This window comes from Crocodylus porosus, unplaced genomic scaffold (genome assembly GCF_001723895.1).
Source record: "Crocodylus porosus isolate Cpor-Errol unplaced genomic scaffold, CroPor_comp1, whole genome shotgun sequence".
NCBI classification, from domain to species: Eukaryota; Metazoa; Chordata; order Crocodylia; family Crocodylidae; genus Crocodylus; species Crocodylus porosus.
In genome coordinates, this window is record NW_017728943.1 from 3,054,512 (window position 1) to 3,073,317 (window position 18,806).

The 18,806-nt window shown below is 48.9% G+C and overlaps 1 protein-coding gene across 1 annotated transcript in view; it reads left to right on the forward strand.

Annotated features, from left to right (window-relative positions):
- The first annotated feature begins 1,430 nt into the window (after positions 1 to 1,430).
- Positions 1,431 to 18,806, forward strand: part of LOC109318953 (parathyroid hormone/parathyroid hormone-related peptide receptor-like) — a 51,554-nt gene continuing 34,178 nt past the window's right edge. Inside the window, exon 1 of the mRNA XM_019548459.1 lies at positions 1,431 to 2,133. Within this exon, the coding sequence (XP_019404004.1) occupies positions 2,071 to 2,133 (63 nt within the window). The 5' untranslated portion in view covers positions 1,431 to 2,070. The remainder of the gene's footprint in view (positions 2,134 to 18,806) is intronic.

Here is an 18,806-nt window from a genome sequence, read left to right on the forward strand (position 1 = left end):
TGGCCAAGGCAATGCCATCTAGACCCCCCAGTTATTTTATTTAGGACTCCAGGAGCAGTCTTATCCTTGCTAGTATGGTACACTCCCTAGCCAAATTAGACCTGCTGTGAAGTAGGGTATATTAGCTCGGTTGGAGGATCATTATAAAGCAGCTACCCTGCCTCCAAACTGGCACATGTACTGGGCATATCAGCACGGCTGTGTTGTGCTGTGTACCAATACCCTCTGTGTCCTTACTCTCTTACAGGGGGTAAAAACACTATTCTGCCTCCAGGGACGTCATAAGAATAAATGGCTCACAGGCTGTGGGGTGCTTGGACACTGTAGTAACAGTGACCATATAAGTACTCATGATACATATAGGCAGCCTGGCCTTGAAGTCAGGCATTGCCTGTGGAGCAATAGACTTGGGTCTGACCTAATTTACAATGACTTGTCAGCTCTCCCCCTACCCTGCTGAGTGTGGGTAGCTGTGCTGCTTGCAGCATGTTATCAGCAGACACTGGAGAGGGAAGGGCTCAATGGGAACCAATATTAGCCCTTCTAGTCCCTCTCACTCGTGTTGTCAAGCAGCTAGGGGACCCTATCCTATTTGGTTATTAGAATGAGGAAGGCTGCTGCTTCCTTCACCTGCAGCAGAAAAAGACAGAAACAAGCCACCTCACTCACACAGTCCTCCTCAAACCATGCCCTGGCTGGGATGCCTAAAAACAACTTGACAGCACCCCAGCAGCTGAGCTCCCTGCCTGTCATAGTTGAGGCTCTCTGTCTGTCTGGATCCACCTATTCTCAGGTGTAGATTCTTGCAGCAGGGTCTGTCTCCTTGTTCCACTTTTGTACTGTGTTGGAACTGTGTTGCAAGGCAAAGCAAATCATCTGAATAACCTGGGAAATTCCAGAACCAGAAGCAATTGAACAATTTCTTAAAGCGATAGAACCATTCAGGTTGCCATGTCTGACAGGGGTGTTCAAGTTCATGTAACCCAAGCACAGGAATCCTGCCTGCAACTGCTAATGATCAGGAGCATGGGACTGGCAGTGGCAGAGTCTCCTAGGCATCCAGGCAAACATCTGTTCAGGGGAACATTCATCCCAGCCTCATTTGCACGGTGCAGCCACAAACCCTATAAACCACTTACCATGTGGCACAGAAGTAAGAGAGCAGGAGAGATGAGAGGGCTGCTATCCGGCTGTCAGTGCAGGGGCTTGCACACAGAATTTACAGCATGTGTCTCTCTTTCTCTTTTACAGTGAAAAGGTGGAGAGAAAGCAAAGGGTTAAGTTGGCATCTGCCTGAAACCCATCCCACTGGGCACTGCAAGCCCTGGAGCTGGACTAGTCTCTCTAGTCCAGTGAGTTAATGGAGATGCTCACATACTCTCTCCTTCTGCCTCCTTATCTAACTCCTTATCTAACTCTGCTGTGGGGCTTCCCCCCCACCCTTTCCCTTGAAGTGAGGGGGCACTGTGAGAGCTGAAAAATGAACCACCAGGTGGTAGGAGAAGTTCCTGAAAAGGAAGGAGGATCCTGCTTGGAGTGGATAGGATTTTAGCACCTCAAGCTAAGCCAATAAACCTTCGCTGTCCAGATCTGCAGGGGAACAAGGAGCAGCAGGGTCCTTGCAAATGCTTCCAGAGCTGGTTAAGGCAAAAAGGACAAAGAGACCAAATGGAGAGGCATGTGCCTGCCAGGGGTGGGGCAGCCCCCTGTGTTAGCTAAGTGCAGCTGGAAATAGCATTAACCAGACCGGAGCCCAGACAGCATCCTGCAGAACAGACGGCTGTAGCAGCTGCAGCGCTTGGCCACTGCTTGGAAGGACACTTTTTGATTTGCTTTAGGCCTGGGGGGCCGAAGAGATTCTGGTGGGGAACTTGTTTCAGGACAATATGTCCTTTCATGCTCCCTGCAGTTGGAGTTCTCTCTGTGGCCTTGACTCCCACGTATGGAGAAGTTTGGGCTGCATGGACAGTTGTTGCCAGAGACAGGGCTCATCTAAATTGTTTTCAAGTTTAGTTTTCCACCTCTGAATTTTCCCTGCTGTGGCACCTTGGCTAGCCTCCCTGGGACATCATGGAGGATTTGGTCCGTGTGGGCATCTTGGCTGCTGTCCTCTACTGCTCAGCCTATGCTCTGGTAAGTCAACTCTGCTAGACTCTCTGTGTCCTTTACTCTTTGTCTCAACCCTCCTCTTCCCCTGGCTTAAAATGTTGCTAATTTCTCATGTGAATCAAACACTTGCACCTGTGTTGCTGCAAAGCCTTAACCACTCCCGATGTCTGCTTGGGCTAGTGGGTTCTGACTTAGTGAACAGAAGCAAAAGGGATACAGGGATGTGATAGTCAGATGTCCAGGTTGGCAGTCTCAGGACTTATTTATGCTGTGTTAGTCAGGCAGAAGGCAGGGTATATATGCACCTTATTCATTAACTAAATAAGATGCATATAGAGCATAAGCTTTTGTGAACCTGAGCTCCACCATGGTGAGGAATGAGAAGGGGAACTGCCCATGAAATTAGTGCTCTATGGTGGGCTCCATGCCAGGGCAATATATGGGAGATGGCCTGAGGGCAAAATTCTGGTCTTTGAAATGACTGAAGATTTGACTTGGCTGTTCTGCTCACACCTCCTGCCTTCAATTTATTCAGTATTAGTCGTATTCCTACAGGCCCCAGCCTGGATCAGGGTCCTGAGGCACTTGGCAGTATACATACAGAATCATGGGAAACAGTGCCTGTCCTACAGAGAATGCATAGTATTATTAACCCTGTTTTTACAGAAGGGGAAAGCTAAGGCACTGACTGATCAAATGACTTGACTGGGGATATACAGGCTGCCTATGGCAGAGTAGGGACTAAAACCCAGATCTCACCTCTGAGTCTGGTGTCTCAATTAGTGTTTCCTCTTTCTTTCGCTGATGAAAGCTAATGAAATTGGACCTAAGTAAAAGACACGTGAAGTTAACAGTCAGTACAAAGGAGTATGTGCAGAGGGAGTGATGAGTCCTCCAGAGCTACCTGCCTGGCACTGCAAGCCCTGGAGCTGGTTGTGTGCAGATCTCCTGCTCCCTCTGCTTCAGCCTGTAGGACTAGTCACATCCTTGTATATGTGGCTTCACTGCATTGCTAATCAGAGCTGAGCACTGGTGGTGGAAAGTCCAGTGTGCAGGGTGTGAGTGGAGGAGATGGAAACAGGAGGTGTCTTATTCTGCCACTAAAAGCTTTTTCTCAAGCGTGGCAGCCCGGTGATATCATGACATGAAGAATCTTTCCATTTCTGTTCACACGGGGGGCTGAGCACTCACTTCCTGGAGAAGCCTAGAGCATTTACAGTTAAGTGAATTTTGAGGTTTCTGAGTCGGAAGGGATTTGACTTGGCCCATGCAGAGATCAGTTTGGGTTCTGCTACTGGTGTTCCTGACAGCTCCAGCTGTGGGGTCCCATACTCCACAGACTTGCCAATGCTAATACAATTCTCTAGAGCACTTGGCTTCTGCCTGATACCCCATGCCTTGCTACTCCAGTTTATGTCTCTGTTAACCAGAGCTTCCCAATCATGCCAGAACCATTCTTTTGTGACGGATCTTGGGCAGGTGGGGAGGAGGAAGGTATTTCAGGGTCAAAAGGAAGGTTTTAATAAAGCCATCCTGCGCTGGGAAGAGCCTTGTACTCCCTCATTTTCATTGTACTGCTTGTTACTAGAAAGAGGCTGCAATTAAACCTTCAAGTGCAAAGACTTACAGCTTGTGTATACTTCTGTGACTGGCTGAATCAAACACATGGATCTAGACTCTGTTCTATCAGATACAATGCGCCTTCCTACTAGACCCTTTCAGAGACATTTTCACCCCTGCTGAAGCCAAGAAAACTCCTCTGGGCCAAGCCCTACCTAGTGCTCTAGGATTTGTTTTTGTTCTACTATTATGTTGGGAAACTCTTATTTTCCACTTTCTGTGATATCAGCCCAGCTTCACATCATGGGGTGCAGTTGGACCAGGGCTCTCTCAACTAGACCACCAAACCATCTAGACCAGGCACAGTCAATGAAGATAGGTGAGGGGGTGGAGAGGAGGAGGAAGGGAGTACCCTTCTAGTCACACTTTCATTTTCAATTCCATTGCTTCATTTAGGTGCAACTGGACTTCTGATCCAGAGCTACAGGGCACTTGAGTTTGAGGCTGTAACAGGAGAGGTCCAGCTGTACCTTGAAATGACTGTGGCTTTACCCTAAAATGTTTCTAGCTGACAAGGGCAGAAGAAGGTGCAGACTAGGGTTTGCTGCCCGTGCAATGTGCAGGCCACTTGACAGATGCTAAGTCTCTTTGTGGGTGGGAACTCACACCTTCTTGTGACCAAAAGATTGATTTTCATCCAGGCCAGATGACAGGATTGTGCGTCAGAGCTTCCTTACAGTGTCATTTATCTTATGGTGCTTAGCACACTATGCAGAGGGACTCATTCATTTATCAACACAATGCAACCAACTCTGAGGTAGAATGTGGCAGGAGTTCAAGTGCTCATATTCACCACCCACAACAGTTTGGGAGAGCAGGTGAAAAATTTCTTATATCCCATGGAAATTCAAGACAGAATTTAAGGAGGTAGACCAGAATCTACATATCCTGGCTTAGATTTTGGCCAGGACACAGGCTGACAAATGAAGGGACCCCGGGATTTTCAGTAGCTACATGTGGTCGGGGCTCCAGCTTGCTGCTTGATTCAAGAGAGGCTTTCAGTAGCTTAACATCCCTAATATACTGCCATGGCTTTGGCCCAGAGAACACTCTACTAAGTGCTCCTGAGAGCTGACAGAGCACAGCACAGGGCCATTCTTCTTCATGCACTAAGTACAAACAGTCAAAAAGCCCAAAGCTGAATCAATTCAGTCTTTGCAGTTTAGTCTAAGCTACACAGATTAAACTGAAACAGAAGTGAACAGACATTTATCTTTGATACAGAAAATGCAGCCACATGCCTGCCATAACTCGGGCCAAAAGCTGAGAGGCACTGGAGCAGGCTCTCTGGTTGTGTGTTCACTTCCTCCTCCTGCTGCCTTCGAGGTCTCTGGGATTTGCAGTCCAGAATCACAGTAGCAGGACTCTGCAGTATTGCTCATTACTTCTTCTTCCTGTTTCCAAGTGTCTCTGGGATTTGTAGTCCAGTTGCAGCCCCCAATAAGTTTGAACGGGGAAAGGGGTATTTAAGCCCCCTCCCTGGCCTCAGACCACAGCTGGGGTTTGCCTGTGGGGTATAGTCCCTGCCCAGTAGAGTAGGTTGCATCTCCAGCTGGGCTTGCCCCTCCCCCCACTTTGTCAGTCAGCCCTCACTGCTCAAGCTAGGGAGCATAGAGGTGGGGCCAGCCCTGCTTTCTGGAGCAGATGCACACCCTGCACAGCCCAGGGTTGCAAAGCATGCTGGGATGCTAGGGGACTATGATTTAATTTGCACCAGGAAGGGATCTGGGGCAGAAGTTTCATAAATCGGTTTGACCCAACTCAGTTAAGTCTGATACTATGTTCAACCAGGTTTATCCTAAATCAGTTTCAGCCATTTTGAAACTGGTTTATGTGCACTGACCTTCTGTTCTTTTACAGGTTTAAACAGTTTCTGATCACTTAAACCAGTTTATGTGTAACTTCTGTCACGAGCCCATAAGAACCATTGCCTTGGCAAAAAACTCCCAGCTGGGTTGTAGGCCCTGATGCCCAAACAATTGAAATGAGATGCTCCTAAATATGCAACACAAATGTAGATTGAGCAGCACTTCTGCCTTGTCCTCTTTTGCTAAAGCTAAGCAAGCTGCTTCCACACCTGGGGCTGCCCCAGAGAGCAGGTGGCTGTGTGACTAAGCTGAGGGACAGTGTCTGGTGACAGCCACTTGTGTTCTCCCTCAGCTTGCTTCTTTTCATCCACCTGAGAAGACTTCATGCTGCTGGACAGACAGGTCCCAGGCCTCAGCCCCTCTCAATTCCTGCAGAGCAGGTGCTGATTAGACAGGTGTGGTGCAGGCTCCCCCACCCCACCTCAGAAGGAACCTGCCAAGAGTGAGTGGGAACCTCAGCCCATTAACTCCTTGGTGAGAAGCCAAGGGCTGGGCAGGAGGGGCACTGAGTGACTATTAAGGACCAGTCACTTCTCTTCTAAGCCTCAGTCAGCCCTGGGGTTCTCCCAGTGATCAGGACAGCCTGTGAGTTGATATTTCATAGCACTCTCTATAAAAGGCCCCCCTGGGAATTGTTTCACATCTGCAGTGTCATTGCCAAGATTGGGGCTGTGACTGGATCAACTTTAAAAACAATCCTGGTATGTCTGTAACAGTTCAAAGAAACTCCAACCACAACCAGTTGCTGCACAAACCCATCAAGATGCCAGGTTGTGCTCCAAAGAGCATGCGGTCTAAGTAGGCCCAGGGTGGGCGAAGGACTAGAAGTGAACTGACTTGCTTCAGGTCACGCAGTAGGTTAGTGGCAGAGAGCCTGGGTGTCTGCTTGACCACACAGTCTGCAGCAATGAATTCAACTGTGCTAAGAGATTTTTGGTGAAAGTACACCAGTGTGAGGTTAACAAGAGAATGGAGGGGCAGGAGAGGAATCTGCTTCTCACTCCAAAATACCACAGGCCCCAGCTAATATCCTTCTTCTCTCCCACTGAGTATTGTCCCTGCCCAACTCTGCACGATGAAACCAAGGAGCTGAGTCAGAAGAGATCCTTGTTCCTGTGACAGATCCCAGGGCAGCTCCCAGGGGCACTGGCAGCAGCAGCAACAGAGACCAGGTGAACGAATGTTCCTGGGCTGCAGGGCCTGGAGGGACAAAAAAGTTAGAAAGGAACAAGCCTTGACAGGACAAATGGCTCTGTTTTTACTCCTGGAAGGTGTCTCTGTGTTCTGCTGTGTAGCAAATCCAGACAGGCCTCCTGGCAGGAATCGGTTTGACTGGTCACAACAGCACTAGGTCTAATTTGAGACAAGCCTAAAATGTACAATACTCTGATGTGGATTTCCATCCTTCCTCAGAGTTCAGGTGGGAGTAGACCTGGAGGAGCAGGTTATGCCCATTGTTAAGAAAGAGACCACAGCTACGTCTGGATTTCTTGCCCCACATCCCCAAAGAGTGCTAGAGATTTACGGCACTTGTGGACAGCACCCAGCTCTTTTGCAGGGCTGGGGCCTTAGTGTGATTCTATCACTGAGACTCAGCTTTCCTTTTGCTTTCTTACTCCATGGGTAGTCCACAAAGGAGCTGGGAACCTGGCACAGCACATTTGATGCTCCAGCACATTCCCATTGAGCTGGAAGGCTACACAGAGGGGCATTGCCAGAGTTCAGAACTGTCTTCATAGGCTTTGATCCTACAGGAGAGAACCAACAGAGCCCCGAGCCTTTTCCTAGAGATGCACTCCCACAGGAGAGGTCCAAGCAGATGCAATAGTTGGCCTGAATACAGATTCTAGTTCCTCAGAATACAAATGTACCAGGAGGAATCAGGTGCCAAGCTGCTGAGAAGGAAAAGGCTGAACACAGATACCATTACCCATTGTTAAGGGATAGCTAAGAGTCCACAGAGTACAATAAAAACAGCACTAATGGGTGACTTCACCTACAACTGTTTAAATCTTACATTGGGACAAAGCTTAAGGAGGCAAAATGCTGAAACTTTTAATGACAGTTTACTCAACAGGATATAAGGGCAGAGGTTTTTTTTACCTAGCTGTAACTCGTGAGTTAATTCAAGGGTTAAGCTTAGTTGAAGCAGTGCGTAAGAGGGACCAGATACAATTATTAGAGCTGTTTGGAAAATGGTGGGACTTTTGTCATGGAAAATTTTGGACTTTTTGCTGAAAACTCAAAAGCTAATATTTTTGGGTTTTGGCAATTGAAAACTGCCAAAATTTGGCAGACAAAAATGGGAAAATCTATTCTGAAAACTACAAGCCCTCCCTCCCTGTCCCGCCTCCCCAGTCTGAAAACCCATAAACTTAATTGAAACGCCCAAAGTCAAATGATCTTTGTCAGGGTTTTGACCAACACTTTTCAGCTTATGTTTACAGTTTTCCATGGATATTTCTGTGTAGTCAAAAGTTTGATTTTCTGTCTCAGAAAGTGTCAGTGGTGAAAATTACCACCAGCCCTAATGGTAATAGTCAACAGCCTCATAGGAGGAATCATACTGGCAAGAGTGAGTGGACACCCAGAACTTGAATAGCAAGGGGCTGCGTGGCAGCAGCGAGGTACGCTGGTGGAGCAGTGTAGAGGGAACCAAGGGGTGAAATAACAGGAGGTATTGGGGGGAATGTTTCAGGTCAGAATGGAGATTGAGTGTGCCTAGGGCAGTGACGGCAAGGGCCTGTTGCCAGGCAGCGTTGAGCTGCATTGGCAATGAAGTGCATAGGAAATGGAGAGCTCCTGGCTACGTTCTGTCCGCTTCTCCACCAAATTTACCAGATTCACACAAATATGGGAACAAACAAAGCATAAGGAGAATAAACAGAGCAGGGGCTGTCCAATCCTTGCTGTTTTTATGGGGTGATGTAGGCATGTGGGGAACTTTTTCTGCTATCAGTAGAATTAAAACAGCAACCCATGGTTCTGGCCTGCACCCAGACAGAGCCCCTGGCATTGGGCTGGGGGGCTGCCTGGCATGGCTGCCAGCAACTGGGGATGGGAGCAAGGCCACCCCCACCTGTGGAGTATGCTCTTTAGTGAGGTCCCTGGAGTCCCAGGTGATGGAGCTCCAGGCCCAGTAGGCAGACTTCACGCCATCAGGGTCCACGAGCAGGAGATTGATGACTAATACAGTCAGTCTCTTCTCCTGAAGAATGAAGAAGAGAAGAAGATACAAGAGAAGGTGGCCAACAAGAAGGCTGGCTGAAAAGACTCACCCGGAGCTACCTGGAAGATGGTCGTGTCAGGCTCCAGGACATGCAGGGCTAGGGCTACCCCTCCCTTGGCATTGCACAACAGGTATGATTGCCTCACCATGCATGAGGAGGCTCCAATGGAAACATTGGGGAAGGAGGTGGGTAGTCAGCAAACTGCCACTCCAACAGAAAATGCAGGACGGTAGGGGACTCCCTCTTGCAGGGCACTGAGGGACCCATCTGCCGTCTGGACCCCCTAGCCCATGAGGTCTGCTGCTTCCCTAGGGCCTGTATCCAGGATGTTGCGGAGAGGATCCCTAGGCTTGTCCATCCCTCCAACCACTACCCCATGCTTATCATCCACATGGGCATGAATGACGCAGCCAGGAGTAATCCAGACCAGGTCATGAGTTACTATAGGGCTCTGGGGGCTGGGCTCAAGGGTTTGGGGGCACAGGTAGTCTTTTCTTCTTTTCCTCTGTGCTCCTGGTTGCGGACCATGGACCTGGGAAGGAAGGATGCATTGAAGAAGTGAACTGATGACTCAGGGGGTGGTGCTACCAAGAGGACTTCGGTTTCTTCAACCAGTTTCTTTGTGCCCAGGGAGAGAGGACTCCTGGGAAGGGACAGCATCCACCTTATGTGGAGGGGTAAGTCCCCGTTCTTGGCCAGGATAGCCAATCTTCTAGATAGGGCTTTAAACCTAGATCACCAAGGGATGGGGAAACACTGACTGGAGCATGCCCTGGGACCAGCACACAAGAAAGCTCAAAAGTTGGGGACACTAGGAAAGCCACTCTTGCAAGAGCTGAGGGAACAGTTGTCCCTCAATGTGACAGGAAATTGAGGGTCTCAACTGTAGGACTTAGGTGCCTGTGCACTAATGCCAGGAGCATGGGGAACAAGCAGGAGGAGCTAGCCCTCCTACTCTCCAGTGGTCATTACAACCTAGTAGGGATTATGGAGACCTGATGGGACTCCTCACATAATTGGAAAGTAGCCATAGAGGGCTACATCCTGCACAGAAGGGACCGAGTAGGGAAGAAAGGTAGAGGCGTAGCTGTCTATGGTAGGGAGCAGTACACCTCCTTGGAGGCTGACATTGGCTCCAAAGAACAGCAGCTCAAAACCCTCTGGATCAAACTATTGGGGGTGGGGCGGTGGGGGCAGTGAGAGAGACCTAACTGTAGGTGTATGCTACAAACCACCAAACCAAGGGGAGGAACTTGATCTGGAGTTCTCTTGAGAACTGGCAGAGGCTGCGTGCATACAGGACATGGTCGTCATGGGCGACTTCAATTTCCCAGGCATCTCTTGGGAGGAACGCTCGGCTAAGTCGGATTGGTCACGTTGCTTCCTGACCTGTATTGAAGAGCTCTACCTGACTCAGGAAGTACACGGGCTGACCAGAGGTAACACTTTCCTCGACATGGTCTTGGCCAAAGGAGACAATCTTGTGAGCAAGCTGAATATAGAGGGTAGCCTGGGCAACAGCGACCATAAAGCCACCATGGTCACTGTCCGTCACAAGGCAGGCAAATCAGCTAGCAGGGTTGAAGTTTTGGACTTCAAAAAGCAAATTTCAACAGGCTTAGGGCACTAGTAAGGAAGCACTGCGGGACTAGGGACCAAAGGTGAAAGAAGTGCACGAAGAGTGATCGACATGATCCTCGAACCATGAAGGAAGTCCATTCCCATGTGGAGGAAAGGTAGCAGAAGGGCTGGTGAGCCCTCTTGGCTTAAAAGGTATATCATGGTCTTGAAAGAAGAAAGAGGCATACAAACAAAGGAAGCTTGGGACATTCCCCAGGGAGAACTATACAACTTCCCACACTTGTAGGGAACAGATTAGAAAGGCTAAGGTGTTGACTGAATTTAAACTAGCAACAGAAATCAAGGACAATAAGAAGTCCTTCTCTAGGGAAAAGGAAGAAAACAAATGGAAGCATGGGGCCATTGCTTAACAACTCAGGACAGCTGGTTACCTACACTCAGCAGACAACTAAACTCCTGAATGACTACTTTGCTTTGGTATTTCGCCAGACTAAGGGGAAAATCATATTAGATAAGGTTCAGAATAGGCATGATGGGAATGACCACCTTCCTACTATTGATGTTAAGCTGGTGCGTGATCATTTAGAAAAGTGAAACATTTATAAATCAGCAGGACTGGATGAACTTCATCTGAGAGTGCTGAAGGAGCTGGCCAAAGTCATCGCAGGACCCCTGACAAAACTTCCAAAACTCATGGCACTCAGGGGAGATCCCTGAAGACTGGAAGAGGGACAGTGTTGTTTTCAAGAAGGGGAGGAGAGAGGCAACTATAGGCCAATTAGCCTAACCTTTATCCCAGGGAAAATCCTGGAAAAATTCATCAAGGAATCTATGTGCGATAGGCTTGTAGAAGGTAGGATACTGAATGACAGCCAGTATGGCTTCTTCTCAGTAGGTCTTGTCTTACCAATCTCATCTACTTCTACAACCAGGTAACTCTCCACCTGGATAAGAGAGAGGAGGTCGACATTTTATACCTAGACTTCAAAAAGGCCCTTGATCTGGTATCCCATTATGTTCTCACAGGAAAATTGAAGGATTGTGGGCTTAACTGCTTGACAGTTAGGTGGGTAGGAAGCTGGCTGCGGGGTAGGACCCAGAGAGGTCTAATGAACGGATCTGTGTCATCCTGGCAAGAAGTGGCCAGCGGTGTCCCACAGGGGTCCATGCTTGGTCCAGTGCTTTTCAACGTCTTTATCAATGATTTGGATGTGGGGGTGAACAGCTCACTGGCCAAGTTCACAGACAACACCAAGTTCTGGGGGAGCATGGTCATGCTTGAAGACAGGCTGCAGATACAGGCTGACCTAGACAGGCTGGCAAGTTGGGCAGATCAAGTTCAATATTGAGAAGTGTAAAGTGCTCCATCTGGGGACAAACAGTCCCCAACATACTTACAGGCTTGGTGGTGCCAAACTGACTAGCACCAGAACTGAAAGGGACCTAGGGGTAATAATAGACCATAGTATGAACATGAGCTGTCTGTGCAATGGTGTAGCCAGCAGGGCAAACAATACTCTGGCATGCATCAACTGATGAATCTCAAGCAAAACCAAGGAAGTGATTCTTTCGCTTTACTTGGCATTAGTGAGACCCAGCTGGAGGACTGCGTCCAGTTTTGGGTGCCACACTTCAACAAAGATGTGGTAAAGCTTGAGAGAGTCCAGAGAAGGGCCACGCATATGATCAGAGACTTGCAAGACAAGCCATACGGGGAAAGGCTGAGGAACTTGGGTCTCTTCAGCCAGAAAAAGAGAAGGCTGAGAGGGGACTTGGTAGCAGCTTACCACTACATCAGGGGAATACATCAAGGGCTCGGTGAACAACTGTTCACCAGGGCAACCTTGGGGAAAACCAAGTGTAATGACCACAAACTCCTGGAAGACTGTTTCAGGCTTAACAGTAGGAAAAACTTCTTCACAGTCAGGGTGTTCAGGCTGTGGAATAAGCTCCCTCCAGAGGTGGTGCAATCATCTACCCTGGAAATCTTCAAGAGGAGACTGGGGTCACCTGACCCCCAGCTGTCTTTCCTGCCTAGTGCAGGGGGCTGGACCAGATGATTTTGCAAGGTCCCTTCCAGCCCCTAACAATCTATGAATCTTGAGCCTTGCACGCAAGCCCCTTTTGATTTGGGTGTTGTTGGATCCTGACTTTAGGTCCTAGCTGATTTAAACTAGTTCCCAGTGTTCTGGTTCAAAATAAGATTCCAAACCAGAATGAGCTGGTTTTCCAGCTTCTAACTCAGATGGGGCCAAAGTCTCCCAAGCAAAGCTGAGCTCATGTGTTTCTCACTAATCAGGGTGTCAGAATTGTCTGAGCAAATGAGATTTCTACCATTTCAGGCATTTGCCCTCAACATGTCTTGCAAGATCTCAGTCCCAGGAAGCAGGAACCCCCAAACTCTCCTCCCTTCCTACTGCTGTTTACGTGCCCAATTGATGCCAACAGAAATTAATTGGGAATCAGCTTATATAAGTACTACAGACATCCCACTCAAGTGTTTTTTTTTGCTAGGCAAAAGCATAGTAATGAGTTGTAAAGAAGACCTTGAGAGGGTGGTGTTACTACTCACCTGCACCTTCTGTCTTCTATGGTGCTGTGAGTTCACTCCCCATGTCTTTGTTTGCAAAGCCCCCCACTGTTAAGTTTAGCACTGAGATGTCAAAACAGAAATTGACAGGGGATTCTTTGTTGCTGATGGAGCAGGGAAAGTATCTACCATCGCAATGGACAAAAATGCAATTTGCCGGCAGGGCTAAACATGTAGCAGCTAGTGCACAAGTTTCACATGCCTCATGGACCAGACAAATATAGGGCTGTGGGCAGAAGCTGAAAGAGGCCCATGTGCAAACTATGTCACGCAACTGCATCTCTGCTGTACCACTTAATTCCCTGCAGCAAGAGCTCTGACTTTCCAGGTTGGGCAGAGCTGGCTCTGGTCTATTATATTTTAGTTTAGACACTTTAAAGCTCATTTGGCATTGCATCATCTGTCAGCAGGTGTGGGATGCTACTCCACCTCTATTCAGTGCCATTGTTAATTATTTACAGAGTGCTGTAAGTTATTTGTATGGAACCAGGGTCTCCTATTGTGCTGGATATACATAGCAAGAGGCAGGCTCTACATCAAGGGGATTGCTGTTAGAAAGGACAAAGTGGTAAAAGAGTGGGAGGACAAAGAGACCCAGGGAGATTAAAGGTCACCCAGCAAGGTGGTAGCAGAGCCAGGAATCAAATCTGGGTCTCTGGCTCCCATTCCAGTGCTGCGACACTCTAGACCCAGCTGCCTGCTCTGGGTAAGTGCACACACACTGTTTATGATCTGGAGCAAGACACATTCCCTACAGCTGGGAGGACCTGTGTCTACGAGAAGGAGTGGGGGCAGGGGCAGGAGGAGCATCAGATGTCACTTACAAGAGCCAAGCTAACCCTTCCCTGGCCCTGTAGCCACTGCTGAATTCAGGGATTTGGATCCTCTCTCATCATATAAGCCTGAGGTAGGTGCAGGGCCAGAGAAGGGTTAACCTGGGTCTTGGCAGTGATATTTTTTGCAGCAGCACCCTGTCCATGATCTCTTGCCCAGCTGGAGGCTTGAGCCCCCCTACCTCCATTCCAGTGCCTCAGAGCATAGGCTGTATGAAGTAGCCTCTGGGTGGCAAAGCTCAGAATGGCACCTGGAGGGTGGGAGGGATTGTGACCTTCCTGCCAAAAAGGTTGGCTACCATTGGATTAGGGAAAACTACGGTGGACTGCCCCAGCTAGCACACATGCTGCCAGGGCTCCACCCTTCCCCTAAGTGCCTTCCAAAAGAGGTAGAAATAACAGTTTGCAGAACTCTAACAGGTATCTGCATGATGGGAAAGTCGGTATCCCACAGCAGTTGAAGACAGATGCATGTCTCTAGGCCTTGGGAGAGCTGCAAGGGACTAGCCCTCAAGACTGAGACTGATCCAGGCCTATTAGCTGAGCTGGAACCAGTGTGATTTGGCATAAGGAGAAAATGCTTTTTGTAGCAGGTTTTGATGGAAGGTGTAGGGCTGGATCCTTATGTCTTGCACTGGCTTAAATCCATGGTTTTCCATGGAGTCACCCTGAATTTACTCATGTGTAAGTAGGAGCGCCCTCTGGCTCCTGTGTTCACTTCCCAGGCCCCCCAGGCTTTTACTGAACAGGCCAATTTGCTACCGTAGATTAATTACATGAAACAGATCCTCTTCTGGTACGTGGTGAATAGCTATTTTATCTTTCCTGTCTCTGAGCAATCACTTAGTTTCTTTATGTGATGTCTGCTGCCCTTGCCAAGAGAGGCTGGTAGTGCAAGTATTAAATAAACACAATTAAACAGTCATGATCTTAAGAGGAGCCTTGACAGCAGGAGACAAGGCAGGAGGCTGTCTGAGCCAGATGCTGACCCTGCCTGGGCAGGGAGGAACAAAGAGCTGAAGTGCACAGTGAGCCTTGTTCACGTGGCCCCTGACAAGTTGCTGGGAAGTGGATGATGAAAGCTGAAATCATCTCAGTTCTCAGCTGACAGCTTTGGCTTCAGTCAGTTTCACGTGACTGCCCTGCACAGGGGGAAGAGGGGCTCAAAGGGATTCCTCAGGCGCTAGGAGGCTCTACGAGTCAGTTCTTGAAGAATCAGAAGGTTCAATGGTGCTAATCGGAATCGGCAGCGTAACTTATGGGGATAAGGTGCTGGGGGGGGGCACAAAAATGGCCATCACCGCAGTGACAGCTGAATGCACAGCCATGACCGGCACCATGGCTGCCCTGCTACACCTCTGGTGCTGATGACCTGTGGGAAGACTGCTCTTGGCTCCCTAGGTCCTCCCACAGCATGCTCCCCTACATTAGAAGTAGCCCCTGTGCTGAGACCTAGGGGGCTGTGCCTGCATTCACGGGAGAGGGGGTGCTGCTTCAACAGTGGGCCCCTGCCGCACTGCTCACAGTTTGTCATGTGGAGTCAGGAAGATCATGGAAAAGAGGCTTCTGTACAGGCAGAGATGAAGTAGGCTGGGACTTTTCCACTTAGAGGGGATCTGATAAAGGTCTACAACATTGCAAACAGCATGGAGAAAGGAAATAGGAATTGACTGTTTGCTCTCTCATAGCAGTAGAAATTTTGACTTACAATTAAGTTATTAGAAAGGAACAAAACAAACACAGGAAATTCTTTTTCAGCCAACATATAATTAACTAGAGCAGGGGTGTCAAACATGCAAGCCATGGGCTGGATCTGGCCCATTGGACTACCAAAAAACCACTGGAAGTTGGGGGAATGGCCAAGGGGGAGTGCCCTGCCACAGAATTCAGCAATCAGCACCAGGAAGGTGATTGACACAGCCCCCGGTCGCCCTCCAGCTGCTTTGTCATTGCTCTGACTCTACCTCTCTGGTTGCTGGCCCTACTGTAATTGTGTGCCCCATGCTGAATCCAGAGTCAGAGCTGTTGCCATCATGTGCCCCATACTAGAGCCAGAGTCAAAGCCAGAGCTGCCATCCTGGCACTGAACATGCTTTGTGGCAGTAGCTCCAGCTCCACTATGGGGGATGCAGCACATGGAGGGAGGTGGAATTGCCACTGCCTGAGCCATCCCATGCCCTGGACTGGATACGGTCTACAAGGAGCCTGGTGGCTTAGATACAGCCCAGGGCAGGACGTGAGTTTGATACCCCTGAATTAGTAACTCATTGCTGCAAGGTGTTGCGGAGGCTGACAATTTATAAAGGGAATGGAGATAGATTATTCTTAGTGGCCATAGGGGACAGGACTAGGATCAGAAGCCTCAAACAGCAGTCTAGGAAATTTAGTTGGGAGATTAGGAAGATATTTCTGACTATGAAGGTGGTCAAACATTGGAACAGATTATCTAGAAAAGTGGAATTTCCATACCTGAACATTTTCAACCTCAGGTTAAACAGACACTTGGCTGGGATGGTTTAGTCAGGGATGATGCTGCCTTGAGCAGGGGCTAGACCAGATGGTCTCACGAGTTCCCTTCCAGCTCTACTGTCCTGTGATCCTATAATTTTACTGGATTCCAAAGGGGATTGCATACATTCATGCAGGAAAGATCCATCGATGGGTACTAAACTTTACAATTAGGGGTGCAGCTTCCCATTGAGCACTTCCAATGCCCCTAAGTGCAGAAAGCTGCAAGAGGAGACGGGCAGATCAGCCTGGACAGGACCTGCATAAATACTCTTTCCCTTAGCATCCACTCTCTGCTACACTGAAATAGAAAATACTGGGCTGGATGGACTCGTGGTCTGCCCTAGTATGGCAATTCTTATGTCCTTAAGATTCACCAGTCTCACTCTGATTACCCTGAGCTGGGTGGGGCTACAGGTTAGCTCCCCCAGTACACCCTGGAAAGACTGTACTGTGGTATGGGGCATGCTGGTGGTGCAGGCACATGCTAATTGTCCACACTGTCCATAATTGTCCTCACTGTGCTCATCCCTGAGTGAGGCAGAAGTTAAAAGAAAGCACCAGTGCCTCTCCTAAGATTCATCAGTGATCACACAGGGCTCACTGGGCTCCTCATAGACTCTACTGTGCTTAGACTGGTCCTGTAATTGCCTCTCTGTGTTCCTCTGCTCTGTGACTGCAGGCCACAGCTGCTGCCTCTGCTATCTTCATCTACTTCCTGTCAAGTTTGCAGGGGAAATGACTGGACATAAAACAGTGGCTAATGCGTGTGTGTCTTTCCGCAGGTCTAGCCCAAGGTCATTTGCACAAGCCATTCAGACCTGGGGTCCCTGGGCATGTTTATAGCTGTTGCAGCTTCATTTCCTCTCCGGCTGCTCTGTTATTTTTTCTTGCTGCTGTTTCCATTCTTTCCAGGCTAGCTCTTATCTTTATGGCTCATCTCCTGCGTAAGCCCTAATGACCATGGCTTAGACCCAGTAAAGAATAGGTCTTGTTCTGTGTAGTGGAGGACAACAAAACAGTGAGAGACAAATTTCTGGGGGATTAGGGAACCTGCTGCTGACTGGAGAGATTAAGTTCCTGTAGGATCATCCTTGTAACCCCTTATTTTGTCCTTTGTCTCCCAAGGCAGCTTGCAAAAATATGTAAGTGCAGGTGATTTGTATTAATTATCTGAGAGGCTGACGAAGCATTGGCATAGCTGGATCCCTTAGAGGAACTAGATACTTACCAACATGTCCCATAAAGCCACCTTTTTAGCAGCTGTCATTGTTTCTTCTGAGGGATGTTAAGCAGGTTTAGACTGATACCCAAACCAGGCATAATGGACTGTGGTGAGGATCTAAGGTGTGGGCAGAGTTGTCTCAGGGAGGAATCCAACCACTAGCTGAACCTTATTATCTTAAAGTTATCTCTTTTGGGTACACTGAGGGCTTAGTCTCAATGTGGATTGAGTAACTGACTCTCAGGCACAATCTGGTTCTGGTGGATGTGGTTCTGGCCAAAGGGGATGATCTGGTGAGCAATCTGAGGATTGAGGGGAAGCTTGGTGACAGTGACCATGAACTGATCCCCATTCAACACAGGGCAGGCAAATCCTTCAGTAAAACAGAAATCCTCAACTTTGGGAAAGCGGACTTTCACAAACTCAGGAGACTGGTCGGTCAGGGGCTAATAGACCATGGCCCCTTGGGAAGGGGAGTCCACAAGGAATGGTTATTCCTTAAGAACTCAATCCTAGAAGTGCAAGGGAAGTCCATCCTGTCCCGCAGGAAATGTAGTCAGCGGGCAGGAAAGCTCCTTTCATAGTTTCATAGTTTCTAGGGTCGGAAGGGACCTGAGCATCATCTAGTCTGACGCCCTGCCATGGCAGGAAAGAGTACTGGGGTCAAATGACCCCAGCAAGGTGTTCATCTAACCGCCTGCTGATCCCCCCTGACTAGTTTATAACAGGCCACAAGATCCCCCCTCAGCCTTCTCTTTTGGAGGCTGAACAGGTTCAGGTCCCCTAGCTTCTCCTCATAGGTCCTGCCCTGTTGTCCCCTGATCATAAGAGTGGCCCTCCTTTGGACCTTCTCCATGCTGTCCACATCCCTCTTGAAGTGTGGCGCCCAGAACTGGACACAGTACTCCAGCTGTGGCCTGACTAGTGCCGCATAGAGGGGGAGGATCACCTCTTTGGACCTGCTCGAGATGCATCTGTGGATGCATGCCAGGGTGCGGTTGGCCTTTCTTACTGCCTCTCCACACTGCCAGCACATGTTCATCTTGGAGCCAATGATGACCCCCAGATCCCTTTCCGCCTCTGTGCTGACAAGAGGGGAGTTCTCCAACCTGTAGGTATGGTGCCGGTTGTTCCCCCCGAGGTGCATCACCTTGCACTTGTCTGTGTTGAAACCCATCCTATTCTTGTCCGCCCACCCTTGTAACCTGTCTAGGTCTGATTGTAGCCTGTTGCATCCTTCCA